The 26,704-nt window shown below is 52.8% G+C and overlaps 1 protein-coding gene across 1 annotated transcript in view; it reads left to right on the top strand.

Annotated features, from left to right (window-relative positions):
- The window catches only part of LOC144672892 (serine/threonine-protein kinase WNK3-like), a 55,485-nt gene that overhangs the window by 24,452 nt on the left and 4,329 nt on the right, over window positions 1-26,704 (top strand). The window contains exons 10-18 of the mRNA XM_078534893.1: window positions 115-265; window positions 2,147-2,263; window positions 4,925-5,101; window positions 8,766-8,817; window positions 9,625-9,753; window positions 14,159-15,000; window positions 16,167-16,419; window positions 21,052-21,170; window positions 23,981-24,576. Of these exons, the coding sequence (XP_078391019.1) occupies window positions 115-265; window positions 2,147-2,263; window positions 4,925-5,101; window positions 8,766-8,817; window positions 9,625-9,753; window positions 14,159-15,000; window positions 16,167-16,419; window positions 21,052-21,170; window positions 23,981-24,576 (2,436 nt within the window). The remainder of the gene's footprint in view (window positions 1-114; window positions 266-2,146; window positions 2,264-4,924; window positions 5,102-8,765; window positions 8,818-9,624; window positions 9,754-14,158; window positions 15,001-16,166; window positions 16,420-21,051; window positions 21,171-23,980; window positions 24,577-26,704) is intronic.

The raw sequence follows: 26,704 nt of genomic DNA, 5'->3' as shown, positions 1-26,704 counted from the left end.
TTAAAGCCCTTTCAGACTCCCACAAACAGCGCCCTCCTGATACGCGACCAGGTAAACTGTTGTTCATTGTGCTGGAGACTTGTGCTTAGACCGGTATTTCTTTAAACTTCCCAGTGCGGCTCCTGATGCAACTAAAGAGGGGGCCAACGGTAGCGATGTTGGGAATGGAAAGCTGGAGAAGGCCCAGAAATCTCAGCCCAAGAGGACATCGTGCGCCCGGGACCGACTGGATAAGTCGACCAAATTCCAACTGACTGTCCTGCAGGTAAACCCCAGGCTGCCCTGACCCTGGCTACGCACATTTGCAAAAAAAGGGATTTGTTTTGGTTTGTTTCGCACCTGTCCTAGGAACCTGCCCCTCCAAGCCTGCTTCACCCTTCGATGAAATTACGAGCGTGTGTATCACAACGCCTCAACCCCTTAAAGCCCTTGGCTCACAAAAAACCTTATCAATCTCCAGTTTAACATGATACGTTGAGCGAACAGCTCTATTTTCTTTTTGTGGGAGAGAGAGTTCCACGCTACCGCCCTTTGCAATGAAGAAATCAGTCCCGACTTCTCGCTTAAAATCAGATTGCGGTCATTTCAAGGTGGAGTCCCTTTGCCCTAGACTTTGCTCCCTCAGAGGAAATCTATCCACCCTGTCGATTCCTTTCCAAAGGAATCACCATAGATCAGATCAGATCAGATCACCTTAGACCATCTGTATTGCAGGGACTTACAAGCCTGGAGTGAGACCGGGGAGACATCTTGGTCTTCGTTCAACACCCCTCCCCAATAAAAATCGGGGTCTTGGTGTGCAGAGGAATGGTGCCCGGCTCAGCTTGTGGGAGCTCCAGAGCTCCACCACTCCCACTATGATCGCAGCTCCACCCCCTCGCTATCCTCCAGTTCCCCTGTGCTCATTGACCTACACTGGCTCCCAGTCTGGCAACAACTCCATTTTAAAATTCCCCCTCCTTGTTGTTAAATCTCTCTATGGCTCCTACAGCCCTCCCCCTCTCTGCAACCTACAACCCTGTCTATCTCTGTATCCTCTTCCAGCCGCTACAACTCACCCTATCTCTGTAACCCCTTCCAGGCGCTACAAGCCTCCCTATCTCTGTAACCCCCTCCTGGACGCTACAAGCCTCCCTATCTCTGTAACCCCCTCCTGGATGCTACAAGCCTCTCTATCTCTGTAACCCCTTCCAGGTGCTACAAGCCTCCCTATCTCTGTAACCCCTTCCAGGTGCTACAAGCCTCCCTATCTCTGTAACCTCCTCTAGCCCCTACAACCCTCCCTATCTCTAACCTCCTCTAGCCCCTACAACCCTCCCTATCTCTAACCTCCTCTAGCCCCTACAACCCTCCCTATCTCTAACCTCCTCTAGCCCCTACAACCCTCCCTATCTCTGTAACCTCCTCCAGCCCCGACAACCCTCCCTATCTCTGTAACCTCCTCTAGCCCCTACAACCCTCCCTATCTCTGTAACCTCCTCCAGCCCCTGGAACCCTCTGAGATCTTAGCTTGCGCTCTCTCTCTCTCTGTCCCTAATATCTCCCTATGTGGCTTGAGGTGAAATTTTGTCTGATTTATGCCCCGTGTCACACCTTGGGAAGTTTTACTATGTTAATGCCCCTATCTAAATATAAGGTGTCGAAGGATAAATGAATGAAACCCACTGTGATGGCCGCTACCTGAGCTGACTGCTCGAGGTGAGTGAGAGAACAGCCCCATGTAGTATCCACTGCTGCCTGACTCACCCTCACTGTGAAGAGATCTCTGGCTTCTGCTTTATCCCACAAGTCTCCGAAAGGATTCCGGGTGATCCCCTGCTGACTCCCACGGGGTGCAGCGAACCTCTGGAGAGCACCATTGTGCTGTCTGCAACATCGGGATCCACCCCTACCTGTGCAGCCTGCAGGCCACAGGGCTCTGGACCCCATTCCCCCCCCCCCCCCCCCCCCCCCCCCCCCCCCCCCCCCCCCCCGGATACCAGAGTTAAGAGCTTGCTGTGTGTGAAGTAATTGGCAGGTTGGGTAGAGACTAGTGCACCGTCTAGTGTAGGGAGTGGAAAGTTTGAAGCTCTTTCAAGTACACTTGGCCACCTTTTACCTGCACTGTCTAACGGTGAGTTATTCCCTCTTACCATCTTCCTGACAGGTTTCGAATGTGGGCGACAATATGGTGGAGTGTCAGCTGGAGACGCACAACAACAAAATGGTGACCTTCAAATTTGATGTGGACGGCGATGACCCAGAAGACATAGCAATTTATATGGTGAGTCAGATCAAAACGGTAAATGCTGCAGCCTCACAGCAGTGCCTGAAAGATGGATAGGTGTTCACTGCTGACCGCTCTCTGTATCTTCTTCCTTCACTTCTCCTCCCTTCACTGTTGTCTTTCTGTTCCATTCTCCTCTCGTGCTCGCACGCTCTCTCTCTTTCTCTCTCTCCCCCTCTCTTTTCTCTGCCTCTCTCGCCCCCCCGTCTCTGCCTCTCTCGCCCCCCGTCTCTGCCTCTCTCGCCCCCCGTCTCTGCCTCTCTCGCCCCCCGTCTCTGCCTCTCTCGCCCCCCGTCTCTGCCTCTCTCGCCCCCCCGTCTCTGCCTCTCTTGCCCCCCCGTCTCTGCCTCTCTCGCCCCCCCGTCTCTGCCTCTCTCGCCCCCCCGTCTCTGCCTCTCTCGCCCCCCCGTCTCTGCCTCTCTCGCCCCCCCGTCTCTGCCTCTCTCGCCCCCCCGTCTCTGCCTCTCTCGCCCCCCCGTCTCTGCCTCTCTCGCCCCCGCCTCTGCCTCTCTCGCCCCCGCCTCTGCCTCTCTCGCCCCCGCCTCTGCCTCTCTCGCCCCCGCCTCTGCCTCTCTCGCCCCCGCCTCTGCCTCTCTCGCCCCCGCCTCTGCCTCTCTCGCCCCCGCCTCTGCCTCTCTCGCCCCCGCCTCTGCCTCTCTCGCCCCCGCCTCTGCCTCTCTCGCCCCCGCCTCTGCCTCTCTCGCCCCCGCCTCTGCCTCTCTCGCCCCCGCCTCTGCCTCTCTCGCCCCCGCCTCTGCCTCTCTCGCCCCCGCCTCTGCCTCTCTCGCCCCCGCCTCTGCCTCTCTCGCCCCCGCCTCTGCCTCTCTCGCCCCCGCCTCTGCCTCTCTCGCCCCCGCCTCTGCCTCTCTCGCCCCCGCCTCTGCCTCTCTCGCCCCCGCCTCTGCCTCTCTCGCCCCCGCCTCTGCCTCTCTCGCCCCCGCCTCTGCCTCTCTCGCCCCCGCCTCTGCCTCTCTCGCCCCCGCCTCTGCCTCTCTCGCCCCCGCCTCTGCCTCTCTCGCCCCCGCCTCTGCCTCTCTCGCCCCCGCCTCTGCCTCTCTCGCCCCCGCCTCTGCCTCTCTCGCCCCCGCCTCTGCCTCTCTCGCCCCCGCCTCTGCCTCTCTCGCCCCCGCCTCTGTCTCCCCCGCCAACCCCCCTTCCTCCTTACGAACTAGAAGCAAAAGTAGGCCATTCAGCCCCTTTGAGCCTGCTCCACCACTCAATAAGATCATGGCTGATCTGTTTGTGTTTCGATTTCCACATTCCCATTTACCTCCGATAACCTTTGATTCCCTTGCCTAACAAGAATCTATCTACCTCCGCCTGAAAAATATTCAGTGACCCCCATCACCACCTCCTTCAGAGGCAGAGAGTTCCAAAGTTTCCTGAGAGAAAAAAAATTCTCCTCATCTCTGTCCTAAAAGGGCGACCCCTAATTTTAAAACAGTGCCCCCCCTAGTTCTGGACTTACCCACAAGAGGAAACATCCTTTCCACGTCCACCTTGTCCAGGCCGTTCAGGATCTTGTAAACTTCAATTAAATCACCCCCCCGCTCTTCTAAACTCCAGTGGAAACAAGCTCAGTCTGTCCAACCTTTCCTCATCAGACAGCCCACTCATTCCAGATATCAGTCCAGTAAAACCTCCTCTGAACCACCTCCGACGCATTTACACCCTTCCTTAAATAAGGAGATCAAAACTGCACACAGTATTCGAGATGTGGTCTCACCAATGCCCTGTATAGCTGAAGCACAAACACCCTTACTCTTATGTCAATTCCTGTCTTAATAAGGGAGATCACTCCATTTGCTGCCTTAAGTACTTTCTGCACCTGCATATTAACTTTTAGTGACTCATGCACGGTAACACCGAGATCCCTCTCCAGCTCGGAATTGTGCACTCGTTCTCCGTTTAAGTAACACTCTCTGCTCTTTTATTCTCCCCGCCAAAAGTGAAAAGCTTCACATTTTCCCACATTAAACTCCCTCTGCCAGATTTTTGGCCACTCGCTCAACCTAGCTATACCTGTCTGCAACCTCCTCATTCCTTCTCACAACCTACTTTCCCACCTATCTTTGTGTCATCTGCAAATTTAGCTACTGTGCCTTCACTCCCCCTCATCGAAGTCATTGATATAAATTGTAAGGACCCAGCGCCGACCCCTGTAGGACTCCACTCATCGCATCCTGCCAGTCAGAAAAAGACCATTCATGTATACTCTGCTTTCTGCCAGCCAGCCAATCTTCTATCCACGCTAATATGTTACTCCCTACACCATGAGCATTCTGCGCTTGCTCTCACTCCCTGCTCACCACAGCCACAGCCCATCCCCTTTCTCTCCCCTCTCTCTCCTCTCTCTGACCTCGTTCTCCCTAATGTGCCCTCGTTTCCCCCACCCCGGCCACCGTTATCACCCCCAGCCCTCGGTTCAACACCCCCCCGCCGCCCCGGCCCTCTGTTCCCACCACACCCCACCAACCCGGCCCTCGGTTCTACCCCCCTCTCTGCCCCTCCTCCTCTTCTCCACCCCCTCCCCCCACCGTCCCCCCGGGCCCTTGTTCTGCCCCCTCCCTCGTTCCACTGTGGTGCCACTCCGCACACACCAGTCCAGTGGCCCCTCCTTGCGACGAGGCTCAACCCCTTGCATGTTTCTTACGGCAGGTGGAAAATAATTTTATGCTGGAAATTCAGAAGATGAAATTTATCGAAGAAATGAGAGCGATTATCGCAAGTTCCCAAGAAATCCTGACCAATTCATTGGAGGGCGATCGGGGTGCAGACGTTGCTGCCCATCACCCCCCAGCAGACCCGAGCCAGGCCGACAGCAGCAGCAGTGTGGTAAGTCAGAACTGGATTGTCGATCCGTCTCCCGATTTAAACAACCTCTTCCCTCCTTGCCGAAAGAGGCACATCTCGGAATCAGGAGGGTTCTCTTTGTAATTACAATAAACCCGAGCTCAGGACGTGAGAGGCAGGGATCTGTATGAGTGTGAAGTGAGACAGAGTCATAGGGGTGAAGAATTAGCCTTTATGATGCAGCCCTGCCCCCCCCGCCCCCCCCAGAACTCCTTGCGCGTGCGAGGGATTGTTTTGAAAGATGCAGCTGAAGGGGCGGCACGGGCCGAGGGATTTTGTATTTTGTCCGCGAGAGAGAGAGGTGAACCTTTTGCACTGCTGCACTCCCTCAGGACAACCTCGCCCACCTCCTCCTCCCACCCCTTAGGCTGTGTGGCTACAGCCCCCCAAGAGTGGGGTTGTGCACCCAAACCTCTCTGGTTGTGGCGGGGGGGGGGTGCTGCCGGCTGATCCCAGGAGCGCACGTGCGGCAGTCGGCAGGAAGTGAGGGTCGAGAGCAGAGCAGCCTCGGGTCCCTGTAGCATCGACCTGCAGCCCCAAGACCGCCCCAGCTCTGCGCGGGCCAAAGGTGCGAAAATGGACAAGTCCCTGATGGTTGGACCTAAGGCGCAAATGTTGGTGCAGTGTGGAAGGTTAGCTTTACTCTATCTGGGGGTGGGGTTGTTTGGTGGAATGTTGTAGCAAGAGCTTTACATAAGACCATATGAACACAAGAAACGCGAGCAGGGGTAGGCCATACCGTTACTCGAGCCTGCTGTGCCATTCAGTAAGAACATGCCAAACTCCTACATCAGCTGAACCTTCCTGTCTTAACCCATAATCCGTCAATCTCAGCCTTGCTCCTACTCATCGACTGAGCGTCCGCAGCCATCTGGGGGTAGAGAATGCCAAGGATTCACAACCCTACGAGTAACGAAATCCCTCCTCCTTTCTTAAATGGCTGACCCCACCCCCCCCGCCCCCTACCTTTAACCTAAGATTGTTCCCTCTTGTTCCAGGCTATGGAACCAGGGGGAAACAGCCTTTTCCAGCCCCCCCTCCCCCCCACCTCAGAATCTTGGGTTTGAGTGGGTTTGTCTCTGATTCTCCGGAACTCCGGAGAGTGTGGGCCTGCCCTACCTAAATCTCTCCACTTAAGGTAGCTCTGAGATCCCTGGAATCGGTTCAGTGAACCTTTCCTGTGGACTCTCTCTAAGGCAAGGTATTTTCCTTTTACTCTTTCATGGGGGATATGGGCATCGCTGACAAGGCCAGCATTTGTTGCCCATCCCTAATTGCCCTCGATTGCCCAAATTACTTGCTGGGCCACTTCAGAGGGGCAGTTAAGAGTCAGCCACATTGCTGTGGGGTCTGAAGTCACACGTAGGCCAGACCAGACCAGGTAAGCACGGCAGATGTCCTTCCCTACAGGACCGTAGTGAACCAGATGGGGTTTTTTTTTAATACAACAATCGATGATGGATTCATGGTCACCACAACTGAGACTGGCTTTCAATTCCAGATTTAGGAATTGAGTTTAATTTCCACCAGCTGCTGTGGTGGGATTTGAACCCCTGCCCCCAGAGCATTCGGCTAGGCCTCTGGATTACTAGTCCAGTGACACTAGAACTGCGCCACTGTCTCCGTATATCCTACCTCGGGTAAGGAGACTAAAACTGCACACAGTATTCCAGGTGTGGCCTCAAGAAAACCCCGTACGATTGCAGCAAGCCTTCCTTCCTCTTATACTCCAACCCCCTTGCAACAAAGACTAGCCTTCCTAATGGCTCGCTGTATGAGCCTGTTAACTTTCTGTGATTCGTGCACAAGGACACCCAGAACCCTCTATTATAACTAACGTTTCACTTGTCTCTGCACCTTTTTTAAAAATAAAAATCCAGCTTTTCGCAATCTTCTGGCAACAGTGGGTAATTTCACTCATCCCACATGATACATTTGCAATGTTATATTGCCCTATCATTTAACCCCTTTGCAGCCTCGTTGTATCCTCCTCATAGTTTGCTTTCTAACTCGCTTTGTATCATTGCTGATTTGGATTGTAAATAGCTGATCCCGAAGCGTGGTTCCTTGCTGCTTCCACTCGTTACGCACTGCCATCCCGAGAATAACCCGTTTATTCCTACTCTGTTTTCTGTCCGTTAACCAATCCTCAAACTGTACCAATATATTACTCCCTACCCTTTGAGCTTTACTCTATATCTAACCCCGTGCTGTACCTGTCCTGGGAATGTTTGATGGGGACGGTGTAGAGGGAGCTTTACTCTGTATCTAACCCCGTGCTGTACCTGTCCTGGGAGTGTTTGATGGGGACAGTGTAGAGGGAGCTTTACTCTGTATCTAACCCCCTGTTGTACCTGTTGTGCGAGTGTTTAATGGGGACAGTGTAGAGGGAGCTTTACTCTGTATCTAACCCCGTACTGTACCTGTCCTGGGAGTGTTTGATGGGGACGGTGTAGAGGGAGCTTTACTCTGTATCTAACCCCCTGTTGTACCTGTTGTGCGAGTGTTTAATGGGGACAGTGTAGAGGGAGCTTTACTCTGTATCTAACCCCGTGCTGTACCTGTCCTGGGAGTGTTCGATGGGGACAGTGTAGAGGGAGCTTTACTCTGTATCTAACCCCGTGCTGTACCTGTCCTGGGAGTGTTTGATGGGGATAGTGTAGAGGGAGCTTTACTCTGTATCTAACCCCGTGCTGTACCTGCCCTGGGAGTGTTTGATGAGGACAGTGTAGAGGGAGCTTTACTCTGTATCTAACCCCGTGCTGTCCCTGTCCTGGGAGTGTTTGATGGGGACGGTGTAGAGGGAGCTTTACTCTGTATCTAACCCCGTGCTGTACCTGTCCTGGGAGTGTTTGATGGGGACAGTGTAGAGGGAGCTTTACTCTGTATCTAACCCCGTGCTGTACCTGTCCTGGGAGTGTTTGATGGGGACGGTGTAGAGGGAGCTTTACTCTGTATCTAACCCCGTGCTGTACCTGTTTTAAGTGAATTTTTATTTTCCTTTTTCACCCTCTATTGCTGATTTCCTGACCCCTGCAGCCTCCTCTCCAAAATGTTCTTACTATTGCTTGGGGTATGATTCACCCTTTGGTACACCTGTAGTGTACTCCTTTCCAGTGCGTATCAGCTGGATATTTGACCACAGCAGTTGCTGGATTAGGGTGTGCTGAGCAAGCTGGCCTTACCTGAAGTGGTGGTAGTGACGATAGCATTCTCTGTTCCCCACCTGGGCTACAGAGGGGAAAGAGTCACCCCAGGTCTCGCTGCTGATCACTGAGCACGTGTCGGCTCTCCATGTTAGAGCAACATCAAGCTTGGCTGCAAACGCTCTCTTCTCTATAACATGGCCCCACCATCCCCTGCCCCAACCCTCCCCCCACCAAACTCCTGGCTAGCCCACACCCCACTGAAAGGGCCAAATAGCACCCCCCCTGTGACACCTGAAGAACAGGAGCGTCCGTGGCCCAAGGGGCTGCCGGCGCAATGTGGGGCTGCCATCCTCAGGAGAGGTGAGGAGGCAGTTCGGGGTGGACCGTGGGAAGACATGCACCCGACCCGCGTTCACGTTAGGTGAGCGTCTTTAAGAAAGAGAGCTTGATTTCGGCTGCTGGTTTGGATGTTAATCTTTGTTTTTCTGTGGGTTTAGCACGTAGGTGCAGAGCAGTTACAGATGAGCCAAGCAATCTCTCAGACTTGTGGTGAGTACTGTGGAATCTAACCTTCGAAGAGTTGGGCACCGGCTCAGTCCCTCCGCGTGTTAGAATGTCACAGTGGCGAACCCTGTGATAATTATCAAGTGCAGCTCTCTCTCTCTCTCTCCCCTTTTATACATGAGATCGATGTCTTTCTGTCTGGTTTGTCCCTATGGCTCTCGGCATTTACCAGGGGGATGGTGCCACGGAGCTCCCTGGACTGGGTTCCAGGTTTCGTCCTTGGCCTGTGCTGAGTTCCCTGCTCTTAGCTGGGCTAACGGTGGGGGTGGGGGGTGGATGCTGGAATGGCTGGCTGCAACCCCAGGGTAGTGCGAAGGATCTGGCAGGATTCCTGCTCCCGATCGTCACCCGGTGACTCCCGCCGGGAAGCGCGAGGGTGCAAGGGTGTGACTCGGCTGCCTGTGCCGCTTTCAAACAGAGCCCGCTGAGGGGCTCGGGCGCGGCAGCGGCCCCTTGCTCTCCGAGGGGAAGGGGGCGGTGGGGAGGCGGCCGGGACGACGCAGCCCCCCCGGCACCTTTAGGAGAGGTGAGGAGGAAAACCGGTTGAACGAGAACTGACGCGGGGCCGGCGTTCAGTTCGCTGTGTGGCCGAGCAGGAGTTGCAGGTGCCCTGCGGACGGACCCCAGCCTTTAGGGGTGGGTGCGGTGGGGATGGTCAGAAGAGAGGAGAGACGATGATGTGCCTCGCTGCTGGTCTTGCGCATGCGTTTCTCTCTCTCTCTCTCTCTCTCTCTCTCTCTCATTTGCTTGTAGCCCCGCTGGCTTCACTTAGCCATCCCTTGTGTGTTTCAGGTGAAGGCGTCCAGCACTCCTCCTCCGTTGGCCGCTGGCGATTCTTCATCAACCAGAAGATAAAGAGCCGCGAGGGAGATGGGCAGATGGACCCGCCTGCACAGGGTCCACAGCCCCAGCCCGAGGCTGGTAAGAAGCGTGGGGACTGGGGGAAGTGTCACTCCATTTTGTTGGGTGTCTGCCAATGAAGCCAGCGACTCTTTTGTATGCCGCGGTAAAACACACCAAGGTGCTTCGCAGGGGTGATTATCAAGCTGAATTCAATACCGAGCCACATAAGGAGCTATTAGGGACTGGCCACCAAAAGTCGGACAAAAAGGTTGGTTTTAAGAGGCGTCTTAAAGGAGGAGGGAGAAAGAGAGAGGCGGAGAGGTTTAGAGAGGGAATTCCAGAGCTTAGGGCCCCAGGCAGCTGAAGGCACGGCCGCCAATGGTGAAATTATGGAAATCGGGGTGGGTGGTGGGGGATGCTCAATAGGCTGGAATGGAGGAGCACAGAGATCTCAGAGGGTTGTAGGCGGTTACAGAGATAGGGTTGGGTTGTAGGGTCTGGAGGGGCTTACAAAGATAGGGAGAGTTGTAGGGCCTGGAGAAGGTTATTGAGATAGGGAGGGTTGCAGGGGCTGGAGGAGGTTACAGAGACCAAGAGGGTTGTAGGGGCTGGAGGAGGTTACAGAGATAGGGAGGGTTGTAGGTTCTGGAGGGGGTTACAAAGATAGGGAGGGTTGTGTGGGCTGGAGGAGGTTACAGAGATAGGGAGGGTTGTAGGGGCTGGAGGAGGTTACAGAGATTGGGAGGGTTGTAGGGGCTGGAGGAGGTTACAGAGATTGGGGGAGTTGTAGGGACTGGAGGAGGCTGCAGAGATAGGGAGGAGTGAGAGTCATGGAGGGATAGGCCATTAGAGGTGCAGTGGGTTTAAGGAGTTATTGCATAACACTCAGCAAAGGTACATTTCAGTGAGAAATAAACTCTCTCTGAGAAGGATGCATCTTCCATGGCTAACTAAGGAAGTTGAAGACAGTATCAAATTGAACGATAAAGCATGTAATTCCGTGAAACTTAGTGGCACGTCCGAAGATTAGACAGAAAAGCGAAGATGACTGCAAAAATAATGAGGGAGAAATTAGCGTATGAGGGAAAGTTAGCTAGAAATATAAAAACAGATACTAAGAGTTTCCACAGGTATTTAAAAAGGATAAGAGTAAGTAAATTGAGCATCGGCCCTCCAGAGAATTTGGGAAATAAGGAAATGGCAGATGTGTTGAACGGACATTTTGTCTGTCTTCACTGTAGACACAAGTAACATCCTAGAAAAACTTGTTAATCAAGGGGTGAAAGGGAGGAAGGAACCTAAAGCAACTGCAATCACCATGGAAAGGGCACTGAGAAAACTGTTAGAACTGAAGGCTGACAAGTCCCCAAGACCAGATGGACTTCATCCTAGGGTCTTAAAAGAGGTTTCTGCTGAGATAGCAGATGCATTGTTTTTAATTTTCCAAAGTTCCCTAGATTCTGGAAAGGTCCCATCAGTTTGGAAAATAGCAAATGTAGCCCCTCTATTTAAGAAAGGAGGAAACTATAGCGGTTAGCCAAACGCCTGTCATTTGGAAAACACTGGAATCTATTATTAAGGAGGTTATAGCAGGGCCCTTGGAAAATCCTAATATAATCAGGCAGAGTCAACATGGTCTTTGTGAAAGGGAAATTGTGTTTGACTAATTTGGTAGAGATCTTTGAGGTGGCAACAGGCACTGTGGATAAAGGGGAACCTGTAGATGTGGTGTACTTTGGATTTCCAAAAGACGCTTGATGAGGTGCCACATCAAAGGTTGCTACACAAAATAAGAGCTCATAGTGTAGTGGGTAACATATTAGCATGGATAAAGAATTGGTTAGCTGACAGGAAACTGAGTTTAGGAATAAATGGGTCACCTTTGGGTTAGCAAGCTGTAACCAGCGGAGTGCCACAGTGATCACTGCTGGGGGGTGTTATATGACGCAGCAGATGATGTGTGCCGCGAGGACCAAATCCACGAGGGAAACTTGATTGCGCTATCACAACGGTTTTGCAATTTGTATTTATTTCGAGAAGTAATAAGTCCACCACCAAGACTTTGAGATTTTTTTAAAAACTAAATTAAAATATGTATTAACAAAAATTATTTCAAACGTACACATAGGACTACAAATTACTACTATAATAAGTCCTAAAATTCCTAATTACCCTGACTCCCAGTTACACCCCCTTTAAGGCAACAGTCCAAAAATAGATTTTAGATTTTAAGCAGTTTCAGAAAATTAACTCAACACCCTGGACAATGGAATTCCAAATTCCTTTCTCCAGTTTCACTTTTGGTAGACAGCAGGCTTATGCACTCATACTGGAGGCTTCATTAAGGCTACTTCGCACACTCCTGTTAGATCTCTCAATGCCATTTCCTGACACAGCTTCATTCTCCTTTATATATATATATATATATATATATATATATATGTTTCTCTCTTAACATGTAAATTCTATTGTTTCATATCTACTTGAAGCTGTATCTTCCTCACAATATAAAAACTATCATGTTGCTACTATTTATTGTCAGTAACCTTTGGGAAAAATAAACACACTCCTTAGCCTTGCTTATTTGTAAACAGACTGAGATTCCTTTGAAATCCAAATCTCCCTGCATCTATCTAAAAATGCAAATTCCCTTCACACCTTGCACGCTAAACCAGCATCCATGTTTACTTACTAGCATATCAAGCGCCTAGCTTCTTTGATGAGTTAAAGCTTGCAGCCTACTTAACTCCAAATGCAATTAAATCACACACAGACAGACTTAACTATACTTAACCCCATAAACCTACTTCACAATAAACCACAAAAATGTTATGAAAACTATCATACTTCCATGACATGGGGCCTCAACTATTTATAATCCATACCAATGACTTGGGTGAAGGGACCCAAATGTATGGTTTAAATTTGCTGATGTTACAAAGATGGGTCGGAGAATAAATTGTGAAGAGCACATGAGCCTCCAACAGGATATAGACAGGTTAAGTGAGTCGGTAAAAATTTGGCAGGTAGATTATAATGTGGGGAAAATGTGAACTTGACCCCTTTGGCAGGAAGAGTGAGAAAGAGATTTCAGAACTCTGAGGTACGGAGGGATCTGGGTGCCCTGGTCCATGAATCACAAAAAGTTAGCATGCAGGCGCAGCAAGTGATTTAGGAAGGCAAGTGGAATGTTGATGCTTATTGCAAGGGGAATGGAATATAAAAGGAGGGATGTTTTGCCACAGTTGTACAGGGCCTTGGTGAGACCACACCTGGAGTACTGTGTCCAGTTTTGGTCTCTCCTTAAGAAAGGATACCATTACATTAGAAGCTGTTCAGGGAAGGCTCACTTGACTGATTCCTGGGATGAAGGGGATTATCTTGTGAGGATAAGTTCAGGTTGGGCCTGTACCCATTGGGAGTTTAGAAGAATGAGAGGTGATCTTACTGAAACATATGACATTCTGAAGGGGGTGGTGCTTCATAGAGTGGGCGCTGAAAGATTGTTTCCTTTTGAAGAGACTAGAAGTAGGGGACACAGTTTAAAAATAAGGGGTCTCCTATTTAAGATGGAGATGAGGAAATTGTTTTCTCAGAGGTTCGTTACTCTGGGGAGTTTGGCTGGCTCATTGAATATATTCAAGGCTGAGTTAGACAGATTTTTGATTGACAAAGGATTCGAGGGTTATGGGGGTGCAGACAGACAGTAAAATAGAGTTGAGGCCACACTCAGATCAGGCATGAACATATCAAATGGCAGAGCAGGCTCAAGCTGAACGGTTTACACCTCCTAATTCCTACATTCAAATATTCATGTGTGTGTTCATTAGTGCCATGTACCCTGCTTAGGAAAAGACCCTGAACACTTGTCTCTAATGCAACCACGAGTCACCTCCTCCAAGCCCTGATTCACTTCAGATTGTCCACCATTCCTCCTGTAAAGAAAAACCAGATCTCCCTCTACACTGTCCCCATCAAACACTCCCAGGACAGGTACAGCACGGGGTTAGATACAGAGTTAAGCTCCCTCTACACTCTCCCCATCAAACACTCCCAGGACAGGAAGAGCACGGGGTTAGATACAGAGTTAAGCTCCCTCTACACTCTCCCCATCAAACACTCCCAGGACAGGAAGAGCACAGAGTTAGATACAGAGTAAAGCTCCCTTCACACTGACCTACAACTTGCCTCATCTCCAACCTTGGTCTGATAACCATCCGTTGACCAGTGTGATATTTTTCCATTTCCTTGAGCAGCAGTCCATGGCTAAATGCTGCTGAATTCACCTTTTTTGCCTGTGGGCTCATACCACCTCTGGAGAGAGACGCTAATCTCATTTCACACAAGATCCTCGACAATCCAAGGAGACTTCCGCTTCATCCGCCTGGGCTGGGTTTGAATCCGGGTGGAGTGACGGGATCTAAACCACTGAACCAGCCGGTGTGCCAGAATTTAACTCTTTCTTGTCCGGTGATCTTCACAGATGCGGATAACCTCAGCCAAGAAATGATCCATCTGACCACCTCAAACTCTTTGGAAGACATAAAGCAAATTCCACTGGATGCTTCAGCCGCCATTCCAACGCAGCCCGACCAGCCGGCAACACACCCCAGCAGGCTGGCGTCCTGCAGCTCCTCGTCCTCGTCCTCCTGCTGCGATGACTGCGCGGCGGCTGACCGAAGCAGGACCTCTCATCCGCCGGCCACCCTCGAACTCCGACAGGCCGGCCGCCCCCCGCCGCCCGAGGCGGACCCCCCCCCTGAGGGGCCGGGGGCTTCCGATCCGCCGCCCCCCGCCCCCCAGCTGGAGGGGCTGGTCCCCGCTGCCTCAGCTGCCAGCCTCCAGCAGCTGGGCTGCTTGGCGCAGTCGCCCCAGCAGGCCGCCACCCAGCCCTCGTCCGTGCCCGAGTCGGACAGCGAGAGGCCGCCGAAGGTCGACTTCGCCGACAACCGCATCAAGACCCTGGACGAGAAGCTCCGCACGCTGCTGTACCAGGAGCACGGCGGCCTGCCCGGCGCCGCCGAGACCCCGCAGGAGCCCGCCGCTGCCGCCGCCACCCCGGGCGCCGAGTCGCCCCTCTCGGCCTCCTCCTCCAACGGAACCGCGGCGGCCTGCACCGCCGGAGAGCCCCCGGACCCCGCCGCCGCGCCGGACCCCACCGCGCCCTCGCCCCAGCCAGCGCCCACGGAGCCTCCAGGATCGATGGAACAAGTCGCTCACTGCTCCCCGTGCGAGCCGCCGTCGCCCCCATCCACGACCGCGGAAGCCGTCCAGGAGGCGGGCGCCACGCTCGCCGCCTGCTTGCCCGCTGACCAGGTGGAAAAGGTGAGTGGTGGCATCTCCCCATGTCACAGGGTGCGGCGAAATCGTTCTCGCGTTGATCTCAGTCTCTCTTTCTCTTTCTCCCTCACCGCCCCCCTGCCCCAACTCCTTTTTTGCAACTCTCGATGGGCAGAGTTTCCTGGGTTCTCTGCGACCCTGCAGGGTGTCCGTCCGTCCATCCGTCTGTGACATGCGAACCCAGTCTTTGATAGGTGGGTGGGCTCTTCAACCCTGGGGTGTGTCAATGCCAAATCTTATCCTCCCGTCGCCTGGTACCTGCGCTTTCCAGCAAATGGCGACTCGACAGCCAGGAGCAGGAGCCTTGGCTAATTATAGTTTTCTACCCCGCCCACCCCCCAAAAACCCCCACGTCACACTCGAGCACGGGGGCCCACTGTCATCGCGCCTGACTGGCTTAGCACAACACTGGGCCTTTCCCAGCCTGGGAGACTCGCTGGGCCTTTTTATCTCCAGCTTGGTGGGGTTGTCATCGATGGGAAGCCGTCGAGCTTCCTTTCTGTGGCTTTGCCCAGAGCCTCTGTGCTGTGGCCAGAGTAGCTGGAGGCCTTCCCGGGGTGGCTGCCCCTCTTCGCCCTCCATTTGTAGCATGTCAGCTGGTTGCTTAGCGGGGTCCAAGGCTGGGTTGATGGAGTGCTCCTATTTTTAAGGCCATTGTCCCTTCCTTTTTGTTTGTTTGTTCTTTCATGCAACATGGGCATCACTGGCTAGGCCAGCACCTCTGTCACCCATCCCTAATTGCACTTCTGAGCTTAGCGGCCCACTTCAGAGGGGCAGTTAGGAGCCAACCACACTGCTGGAGTCCGATGTAGGGCAGACCGAGTAAGGGCAGCAGATTTCCCTTCACTAAAGGGCATGAGTGAACCAGATGGGTTTTTACAGCAATCGATGATAGTTTCGTGGTTTCACCGTGACCATCACTAGTTTTTGATTCCGGATTTTCATTCATTGAATTTAAATTCCACCAGCTGCCGTGGTGGGATTTGACCCCGCGTCCCCCGGAGCGTTAGCCTGGGCCCCTAGATTCCTGGTCCAGCGACATTACCGCTACCGCCTCCCCTTCTTTAATTGTGGTTCGGTGTCCTCGTCTGTTTTTTTTTATAACCAGCCTCTTTATTATTTTTTTCTCTCTCTCTGCCTTGCTCCTGCAGCAACCCTTACAGCAACTCGAGAAAAGCATCTCGGAGCCATCAGACACTGGGACCCAGGCCTCTCAGCCGCAAATCGGAATAACTCAGCACCAGACTGGAGGTGGATATCATGGCCTAACTTATTCTAGTCATAATGCAAGCTCAAATGTCAAAAATGCTATGGGTAGAAAGTCCTGGACAATCAAAATGAAAAGATGGGCTGAAAAGTTATTGCACCCGGTCGCCTTATTCGAGAGATCGTCTGCCCGTAAAGGTAGTGTATACACAGCAGGCAGGGAGCAGGTGGCTAGTAGAACAGAGGCTTGTGGATTTAGTGGTTGTCTGTCAAGGTTGAGAGCTGTTGCACTATTTGACTGATAGGAGATTTCCCGGTTGTGTATTGAATTTCTTTTGATCGATTTTTAAAATCATTGTACACGTCGCACTCTGCCTCAGCTTCCACACTTGAATTAATTGGGGCGTGTGCATGCGTGTGTGTGTGTGTGTGTGTGTGTGTGTGTGTGTGTGTGTGTGTGTGTGAGTGAATATAAAGTATTACAGTTTTCTGTTTTTGCCTAGGCTTCAGATAAACTAACCAGGGGATTCTTCAGGTTTAATTTAGGGCCCTGTTGGAGACGGAGAGGGTGAAGGAAGGGTAGAGAATGAATTTGGAGGCAACGCGTAGAGCAGGAAATTCGAAAGCCTTCTGTCCCCGTGCCGGCGGGCCTGTTTTAGTGTTTAATGGGAGCAAGACGAGACCGTTCAGCCCCTTGGGCTTGTCCCACCATCCACTCAGCTGACAGCCGAAATATCAGCAGAGAGAATGATTGAAGAGCTCAGCCGGCCAGGAGGGGGAGAGAGAGAGAGAGAGAGAGAGAAACAGAATTCGGGTCTGTGCCAGAACTGTTTGGAGACGGCGGGGGAGTGTTTGGAGAGCACGGGGGGTGGGGAGAAGCTGGAGAGCAAAGGGAAAGGGCTGCGATAGGGTTGGAAGCCAGGAAAGATTAAACGATGAAAGGGGGAGATGGCGCCGGGTAGTGACAGGCAACGGTTAGGGAACAAGTAAAAGAAACAAAGACAAAACTAGCTGGAAAAACTCAGCAGGCCTGACAGCCTCTGTGGAGAGGAATACGGTTAATGTTTCGAGTCCGCATGACTCTTCGTCAGAAGCAAAGAGATGGATGAGGAGGAGCTGTAGAGCTCTGGCAACAACAGATTTGTTAACTGCGCCAACTGCCTGGGTGGGGGGGAAAGAAATGGGAGCAATGGCTATGATCTGAAAGTGTTGAAACCCCCCCATATTGAGTCCGGGAGGCTGTATAAGCGCCTCATCTAAAGACTCCTCGAACTTACCTTGAGCTTCGTCGGGACGGGGTGGGAGGCTGGCGGGGGGTGGGAGGGGCTGGTTGGTAATTGAAATGACGAGCAGCCGGAACCTCTGGGATCGCACTTGCGAACTGAACAGAGGCATTCCACAAAGCGATGGCCCAATCTGCGTTTGGTCTCCCCCGACTTGGAGGAGGCCATGTTGTGAGCAAGGGAATACAGCGGGCCAGCTTTGTAAGAAGATGGAAGTAAATCGCGGACTGCTTAGGCCCCTGAGCAAGCGGGCAGGGTGGGAAGGCGAAAGAGCAGGCATTGCCTCTCCTGGGCTGTTGCATCCCCACGGCCAATCTGTGTTTTAACTCCGTTTATACCCTCCTTGGCCCGGTAATGCTGAATACCCTTAACCTAGCAAAAAACCCATCGGGGGGTGGGGGCGCTAGCCTTACGGGCATCGGCTTGAAACGTTAACTCTGTTTCTCGCTCCAAGGATATTGCCTGACTTGGGATGAAGCAGTTTGTCTTACGAGGGAAGGTTGAGCAGGTTGGGCCTCTACCCATTGGAGTTTAGAAGAATGAGAGGTCTGGACAGGTTTGGGTCTCCTTACTTCAGGAGGGACAGACTCGCATTGGAAGCCATTCAGAGAAGGTTCACTCGGCCGATTCCTGGGATGAAGGGGGTTTGTCTGATGAGGAGAGGTTGGGCCTCTACCCATTGGAGTTTAGAAGAATGAGAGGTGATCTTATTGAAACATATCAGATTCTGAGGGGGAGGGGGTTTGACAGGGCGGATGCTGAGAGGATGTTTCCCCCCACCTCGTGGGGGAATCTAGAACGAGGGAGGGGGCACAGTTTCAGAATAAGGGGTCTCCCATTGAAAACGGAGATGAGGAGGAATTTCTTCTCTCAGAGGGTGGTCAGTCTGTGGAATCCTCTCCCCCCGGCCCCCAGAGAGCAGTGGGGGCCGGGTCACTGAATATATTCAAGGCCGAGTTAGACAGATTTCTGATCGAGGGAGTCGAGGGTTATGCAGGGACACAGACAGGAAAGTGGAGCTGAGGCCACAATCAGATCAGCCACGAGCTTATTGAATGGAGGAGTATAGGCTCGAGGGGCCGAATGGCCTACTACTCCTGATTCTTAGGCTCTTATAACCTGTTGAGTATTTCCTGCATTTTCTGTTTTTATTCTGAATTTCCAGTGTCCGCAGGACTTTGATTTAGTTTTTTTTAAGCGAAAAGGTATCGATCTCGCTTTCAAAGTTTCGGAGTCAAAGGGCTTCCTGACATCACCCCTGGACGGCCTGCCTCTCACTTTTGGGGTCCTTCCTCCTTGTTCTGGACTCCGCCCGCCAGAGGAAATAGTTTCTCTCTATCGACCCGATCGAATCCTTTAATCATCTCAAACCCCTCAATCAGATCACCCCTTAATCTTCTACATGCGAGGGAATACAAGCCCACGCCATGCGTCCTGCCATCGTAATTTAACCCCTTTAGCTTCTTTAACGCGAATGCTTCTATTTACAGGAGAGACTAAATGCAGATCAGGTAGATGAGTACCCAGTTACCCACCAGTTAGTGAAATATGCCACGGTTGTGGGTTTGCGAGAGGGTTGTCATGTTGCGCTGGAGTGTGATGAAACACGGATTCATACTTAGTCCGTTTTCTCCTTTTGGTTTTCCACCCCTGCCGTGCCCCACTCACCCTGCCCTCCACCACTCACCCTGCCCTCCCCACCACCCACCCAGCCTTCTCCATTCATGAAAAGCAAGCATGTTGCAAAGGGTTTCCAGGGTTTTTGTTTTTCAGCCTGCTATATTCGGTTTGTGCGCCCAGTGTTGGCCCTAATTGGTCTGGGGTAAGAGCCACGAGGAGAATTGTTGTAGGACATCAGTTCTATTACTGTTGGAGTGGAAAGGACTTGTGGGATCGAGGGCAGAGGGAGTTTTACTCTGTGCTGTACCTGCCCTGGGAGTGTTTGATGGGGACGGTGTAGAGGGAGCTTTACTCTGTATCTAACCCCGTGCTGTACCTGTCCTGGGAGTGTTTGATGGGGGCAGTGTAGAGGGAGCTTTACTCTGTATCTAACCCCGTGCTGTACCTGTCCTGAGAGTGTTTGATGGGGACAGTGCAGAGCGAGCTTTACCCTGTATCTAACCCCGTGCTGTGCCTGTCCTGGGAGTGTTTGATGGGGACAGTGTAGAGGGAGCTTTACTCTGTATCTAACCCCGTGCTGTACCTGTCCTGAGAGTGTTTGATGGGGACAGTGCAGAGCGAGCTTTACCCTGTATCTAACCCCGTGCTGTACCTGTCCCGGGAGTGTTTGATGGGGACAGTGTGGAGGGAGCTTTACCCTGTATCTAACCCCGTGCTGTACCTGTCCTGGGAGTGTTTGTTGGGGACGGTGTAGAGGGAGCTTTACTCTGTATCTAACCCCGTGCTGTACCTGTCCTGGGAGTGTTTGATGGGGACGGTGTAGAGGGAGCTTTACTCTGTATCTAACCCCGTGCTGTACCTGTCCTGGGAGTGTTTAATGGGGACAGTGTAGAGGGAGCTTTACTCTGTATCTAACCCCGTGCTGTACCTGTCCTGGGAGTGTTTGATGGGGACAGTGTAGAGGGAGCTTTACTCTGTATCTAACCCCATGCTGTACCTGTCCTGGGAGTGTTTGACGGGGACGGTGTAGAGGGAGCTTTACTCTGTATCTAACCCCGTGCTGTACCTGTCCTGGGAGTGTTTGATGGGGACAGTGTAGAGGGAGCTTTACTCTGTATCTAACCCCGTGCTGTACCTGTCCTGGGAGTGTTTGATGGGGACAGGACAGAATGTGGATTCACTGACACAGGCTTGTGCGAGCGGCTGGCATCACCGCACAATACCCTTCTGGCCATATTCCTACCTATATACACCAGCTGTGCCTGGAAAGTCCGCCAGGAGCTGCAGCAGGATTTTAAGCTCCAAGTCTGACCCTTGCTTGGCATGTGGGTCATCTGCTGGGGTAAAAATAGGCAGGTCCGGTCAGCGGGAGCCTCTCGCGACTTCCTGTGACCGATATGTCGGTGCCGAACGTGAGGCAGATAGTTAATGGACCTTTTTTAAAGACCCTGTAAACACGTGGAAGTGCAGGCAGGCGTTTAAAAGAGAGCCATTTGACTTCCGATCGATTTTCTGCCCTTTTTTCTTGGAGCAGCAGTTTACCAGTAGCCGCCGGAGAGAGCGATGGATCTGGAATTGATCCCGAGGTTTGCCTGAGAGGAATTGGCGGGTGATTTTAGATGTGCCGCATTACAGGAAATTAGATCTCGTGGCCTTAGTGACAGGCTAGCTAATGTGTGTCGCTTCGCCCACCCACCCTCCAGCCTCTGGATAGTGCGTTAAGATGGGCCGAATGGCCTTCCCCCCCCTCTGCTGCTGTGATTGTTTTCTTCAGAGGCGTGTCGCTTCTGGACTAACAGCAGCCCCCTCCACCACGCTCTGCTGCTGACATTCTCAAAGCCCCCGGGCCGCCCACCAGTGAGCTTCGCGTTCTGCCTGCTGGAGGCCGTTAATTGCCCCTCTTTAATTTCTTTGTGCTTTGGCGCAGCCGGAGACAGTCGGAGCACCAGGGGAGGAATCGATCCATCCCACCTGGAACAGGATGGCTCATTCAGCGTCTTCCTGGACAACCAGTCCCCCGCGCAGTTACAGGCCGGGCGATTTCAGGTAGGTGTTCGTTGGAACCCCTCAGGGCGACAGCAGCGACTGGCGCACGGGGTCGTTAGCGTAACAAAACATCCTGAGGGCACTTCGCAGGAGCATGTTTAATACCGAAAGAAGTGGCCGCAAAGTGGGGCTGAATTGGCGTCTTAAAGGAGCAGGTGTTTATCCCTCAGCCAGTCACCAGAAAGAGTTTATCTGCTCAAGATCACACAGCTATTTGTGGGAGCTTGCTGTGCACACATTGGCTGACGCGTTTCCTAAACTACAGTGGCGATGAAAGAAGTTCTTATTTCCTGTAACGCACTTTTGGAATGAGCTGATGTCACAAGGACCCTGTCGAAAAGCGATTACCTATTTTTATGTTAAAGACGCTTTTTAGGCTCAATTTATTGTAATGGGGGCACCTGGTGTCCAAACCTGATGCTGTACTCTCAGTCCGGCAGCATGGAGCACTGGGGGTGTATGCTGTGCAATCGGGAAGAAGCACTGGACCTGCACTGTAATATGGAGCAGAGGGAGTACTGGAAGTGTGTGCACTGTAATACGGAGCAGAGGGAGTACTGGAGGTGTGTGCACTGTAATATGGAGCAGAGGGAGTATTGGAGGTGTCTGTACTGTAATACGGAGCAGAGGGAGTACTGGAGGTGTGTGCACTGTAATACGGAGCAGAGGGAGTATTGGAGGTGTCTGTACTGTAATACGGAGCAGAGGGAGTACTGGAGGTGTGTGCACTGTAATACGGAGCAGAGGGAGTATTGGAGGTGTGTGCACTGTAATACGGAGCGGAGGGAGTACTGGAGGTGTGTGCACTGTAATACGGAGTAGAGGGAGTACTGGAGATGTGTGCACTGTAATACGGAGTAGAAGGAGCTCTGGAGGTGTGTGCACTGTAATACGGAGCAGAGGGAGTACTGGAGGTGTGTGCACTGTAATATGGAGCAGAGGGAGTACTGGAGGTGTGTGCACTGTAATATGGAGCAGAGGGAGCTCTGGAGGTGTGTGCACTGTAATATGGAGCAGAGGGAGTGCTGGAGGTGTGTGCACTATAATACGGAGCAGAGGGAGTACTGGAGGTGTGTGCACTGTAATACGGAGCAGAGGGAGTATTGGAGGTGTCTGTACTGTAATACGGAGCAGGGGGAGTACTGGAGGTGTGTGCACTGTAATACGGAGCAGAGGGAGTATTGGAGGTGTCTGTACTGTAATACGGAGCGGAGGGAGTATTGGAGGTGTGTGCACTGTAATACGGAGCAGAGGGAATATTGGAGGTGTGTGCACTGTAATACGGAGCGGAGGGAGTACTGGAGGTGTGTGCACTGTAATACGGAGTAGAGGGAGTACTGGAGGTGTGTGCACTGTAATACGGAGTAGAGGGAGCTCTGGAGGTGTGTGCACTGTAATACGGAGCAGAGGGAGTACTGGAGGTGTGTGCACTGTAATACGGAGCAGAGGGAGTACTGGAGGTGTGTGCACTGTAATACGGAGCAGAGGGAGTACTGGAGGTGTGTGCACTGTAATATGGAGCAGAGGGAGCTCTGGAGGTGTGTGCACTGTAATACGGAGCAGAGGGAATGCTGGAGGTGTGTGCACTGTAATACGGAGCAGAGGGAGTACTGGAGGTGTGTGCACTGTAATATGGAGCAGAGGGAGTGCTGGAGGTGTGTGCACTGTAATACGGAGCAGAGGGAGTACTGGAGGTGTGTGCACTGTAATATGGAGCAGAGGGAGCTCTGGAGGTGTGTGCACTGTAATATGGAGCAGAGGGAGTACTGGAGGTGTGTGCACTGTAATATGGAGAGGAGGGAGTACTGGAGGTGTGTGCACTGTAATACGGAGCAGAGGGAGTACTGGAGGTGTGTGCACTGTAATACGGAGCAGAGGGAGTACTGGAGGTGTGTGCACTGTAATACGGAGCAGAGGGAGTACTGGAGGTGTGTGCACTATAATATGGAGCAGAGGGAGCTCTGGAGGTGTGTGCACTGTAATGTGGAGCAGAGGGAACTCTGGAGGTGTGTGTACTGTAATACAGAGCAGAGGGAGTATTGGAGGTGTGTGCACTGTAATACGGAGCAGAGGGAGTACTGGAGGTGTGTGCACTGTAACACGGAGCAGAGGGAGCTCTGGAGGTGTGTGCACTGTAATATGGAGCAGAGGGAGTACTGGAGGTGTGTGCACTGTAATATGGAGCAGAGGGAGTACTGGAGGTGTGTGCACTGTAATATGGAGCAGAGGGAGCTCTGGAGGTGTGTGCACTGTAATATGGAGCAGAGGGAGTACTGGAGGTGTGTGCACTGTAATATGGAGCAGAGGGAGTACTGGAGGTGTGTGCACTGTAATATGGAGCAGAGGGAGTACTGGAGGTGTGTGCACTGTAATACGGAGCAGAGGGAGCTCTGGAGGTGTGTGCACTGTAATATGGAGCAGAGGGAGCTCTGGAGGTGTGTGCACTGTAATATGGAGCAGAGGGAACTCTGGAGGTGTGTGCACTGTAATATGGAGCAGAGGGAGCTCTGGAGGTGTGTGCACTGTAATACGGAGCAGAGGGAACTCTGGAGGTATGTGCACTGTAATATGGAGCAGAGGGAGCCCTGGAGGTGTGTGCACTGTAATATGGAGCAGAGGGAGCCCTGGAGGTGTGTGTACTGTAATATGGAGCAGAGGGAACTCTGGAGGTGGGTGCACTGTAATACGGAGCAGAGGGAACTCTGGAGGTGTGTGTACTATAACGTGGAGCAGAGAGAACTCTGGAGGTGTGTGTAATGAAACCTGATTTTGTTGGGGATAGTCTAACTCCCTCTTTGTTCTGCCTTCAGGTTTCTGCGGCTGTTCTGCACCCTGAAGGAGCCATTCCACCAGAGCAGCAGGAGACCTGCGCCGTGCTCGACGCCATGACGGCCGACTCCAAGGAAGGGATGGCCCCTGGCACCCGAGAATTGGCACAGAGGGACATGGCTGGGCACTTCTTAGCTGGTGGAATGTGGGACAGCGGGTCTGACACGATGGATGGCCCCTTGGCTTTGCCGCCCGGCTGGAACGACGATGACACCCTCCACGAGGCCGCCGCCCACGATTCGGAAGACGGTCAGCTGGCTGGTGGTGGTAGTGGTAGTGGTGGTGGTAGCGGCAGCGTCCGGTCCGCCAACAGCCAGTGGCTGAAGGACATCCGGCGGGGCGGCGCTGTCTGCAAGCAGCCCAGCACCGAGAGCGAGCTGTCTGTGCCGGCCAGCTACACGGACGAGACCGGGGAGTGGATGTGCCTGGGTGCCCGGCTGGCGCTGGAGGGGGGTCAGCACCCGCACCAGCTCAACACGACGTTCTGCAACTCGCCCACCTCCCCCATGAGCAGCGACGACGAGTCTGAGGTGGAGGACGAGGACTTGAAACGGGAGTTGCAGAGCCTGAGGGAGAAGTGAGTTGGTCTGGGTGGGCGGCGGTGGTTGCATTTGGCATTTGCATTCCTGACCATGCTGCCTGGGCACTAGTAGGAGAGACTAGGACCCGAGGGCACGGCCTCAGAGTAAAGGGAAGACCTTTTGGAACAGAGATGAGGAGAAACTTCTTTAGCCAGAGAGTGGGTGAATCTATGGAATTCATTGCCACAGAAGGCTGTGGAGGCCAGGTCATTGAGTGTATTTAAGACCGAGATAGATAGGTTCTTGATTGGTAAGGGGATCAAAGGTTACGGGGAGAATGGGGTTGAGAAACTTATCAGCCATGATTGAATGGCGGAGCAGACTCGATGGGCCAAATGGCCTAATTTCTGCTTCTATGTCTTATGGCACCCCGACACTGAATCCCTGTCCCTGGTCCATCAGATAGTAGGGTCAGACAACCAGCCCTGTGCGGGTCACAGCGCAACCCACTTACTCTGTGCCCCCGGCTGGAATTAGACCCCAGCCCCACAATCAGGACCACCGTTTAAAAAGTGAACCGTTTTCACGCTTCTGTAAGGAACGTAAGAGCAGCAGGAGTAGGCCATTCGGCCCGTCGAGCCTACTCCACCATTCAGTAAGATCACGGTGCTGGAGGAGGTGTTAGTGAATGGCTCGAAGGGCCGACTCTTGCTCCTTCAGCACCATTTTCCTGCCCTATCCCCCTCGAAGCTCTTGATACGTAGAAATCTATCGATCCCTGTCTTGAACATGCTCAGCGACTGACCCTCCACAGCCCTCTGGGGCAGACAATTCACCACCCTCTGAGTGAGGAAATTCCCCCTCGTCTCGGCCCTAATACCCCGTATCCTGAGACCGTCTCCCCTGGTTCTAGGCGGGTAAGGATGGCTAATGGGGACATTAGTGAACCAGATGGGGTTTTTACCACAATCGATGATAGTTTCATGGTCACCGTCACTGAGACTGGTTTTCAATTCCAGATTTTATTCATTGAATTTAAACTCCACCAGCAGACAAGGTGGGATTTGAACCCATGTCCCCAGAGCATTAGCCTGGGCCTCGGGATTACTGGTCCAGTGACGTTCCCACTACACCACCGTCTCCCATTGCCAACAGGAGTGCAAGCCATTGGTTGAGTGAAACACTTTGAGACGTTTTGATGTACTGCTTTGTCAGTCTGTGACTCCTTTCCTCCCCTCTCCACTCACCTTGCAATTTTCCAATGCCTTAGCATGGCCAAGAGCTTCACGGCATCGTTGTTGAACATAATTAAATCCATACTGTGCCCCGTAGAGATATCAGCTCAGGCGACCAAGAGGTCGGCTCTAAGGAGCGTCTTAAAGGATGAGGGAGAGAGGGTCGGAGAGGTTTAGGGAGGGAATTCCAGAGCTCGGTCTCAGGCAGCTGAAGGCCCGGCCGCCAATGGTGTAGCGATGGGAATCAGGGGCTGCTCAAGAGGCCAGAATTGGAGGAGCGCAGAGACCTCGGAGGGTTGTACGGACTGGAGGAGGTTATAGAGATAGGAAAGGTTGTAGGGGCTGGAGGAGGGTACAGAGATAGGAAAGGTTGTAGGGGCTGGAGGAGGTTAGAGATAGGGAGGGTTGTAGGGGGCTGGAGGAGGTTACAGAGATAGGGAGGGTTGTAGGGGCTGGAGGAGGTAACAGAGATAGGGAGGGCTGTAGGGGCTGGAGGAGGTTACAGAGATAGGGAGGGCTGTAGGGGCTGGAGGAGGTTACAGAGATAGGGAGGGGTGTAGGGGCTGGAGGAGGTTACAGAGATAGGGAGGGGTGTAGGAGCTGGAGGAGGTTACAGAGATAGGGAGGGGTGTAGGGGCTGGAGGAGGTTACAGAGATAGGGAGGGTTGTCGGGGGCTGGAGGAGGTTACAGAGATAGGGAGGGGTGTAGGAGCTGGAGGAGGTTACAGAGATAGGGAAGGTTGTAGGGGCTGGAGGAGGTTACAGAGATAGGGAGGGTTGTCGGGGCTGGAGGAGGTTTTAGAGATAGGGAGGGTTGTCGGGGCTGGAGGAGGTTACAGAGATAGGGAGGGTTGTAGGGGCTGGAGGAGGTTACAGAGATAGGGAGGGTTGTCGGGGCTGGAGGAGGTTACAGAGATAGGGAGGGTTGTCTGGGCTGGAGGAGGTTACA

This window comes from Cetorhinus maximus, unplaced genomic scaffold (genome assembly GCF_964194155.1).
Source record: "Cetorhinus maximus unplaced genomic scaffold, sCetMax3.hap1.1 HAP1_SCAFFOLD_138, whole genome shotgun sequence".
NCBI lineage: Eukaryota > Metazoa > Chordata > Chondrichthyes > Lamniformes > Cetorhinidae > Cetorhinus > Cetorhinus maximus.
Note: the sequence above shows the minus strand (reverse complement) of the source record. Positions and strands in the feature narration are given on the sequence as shown.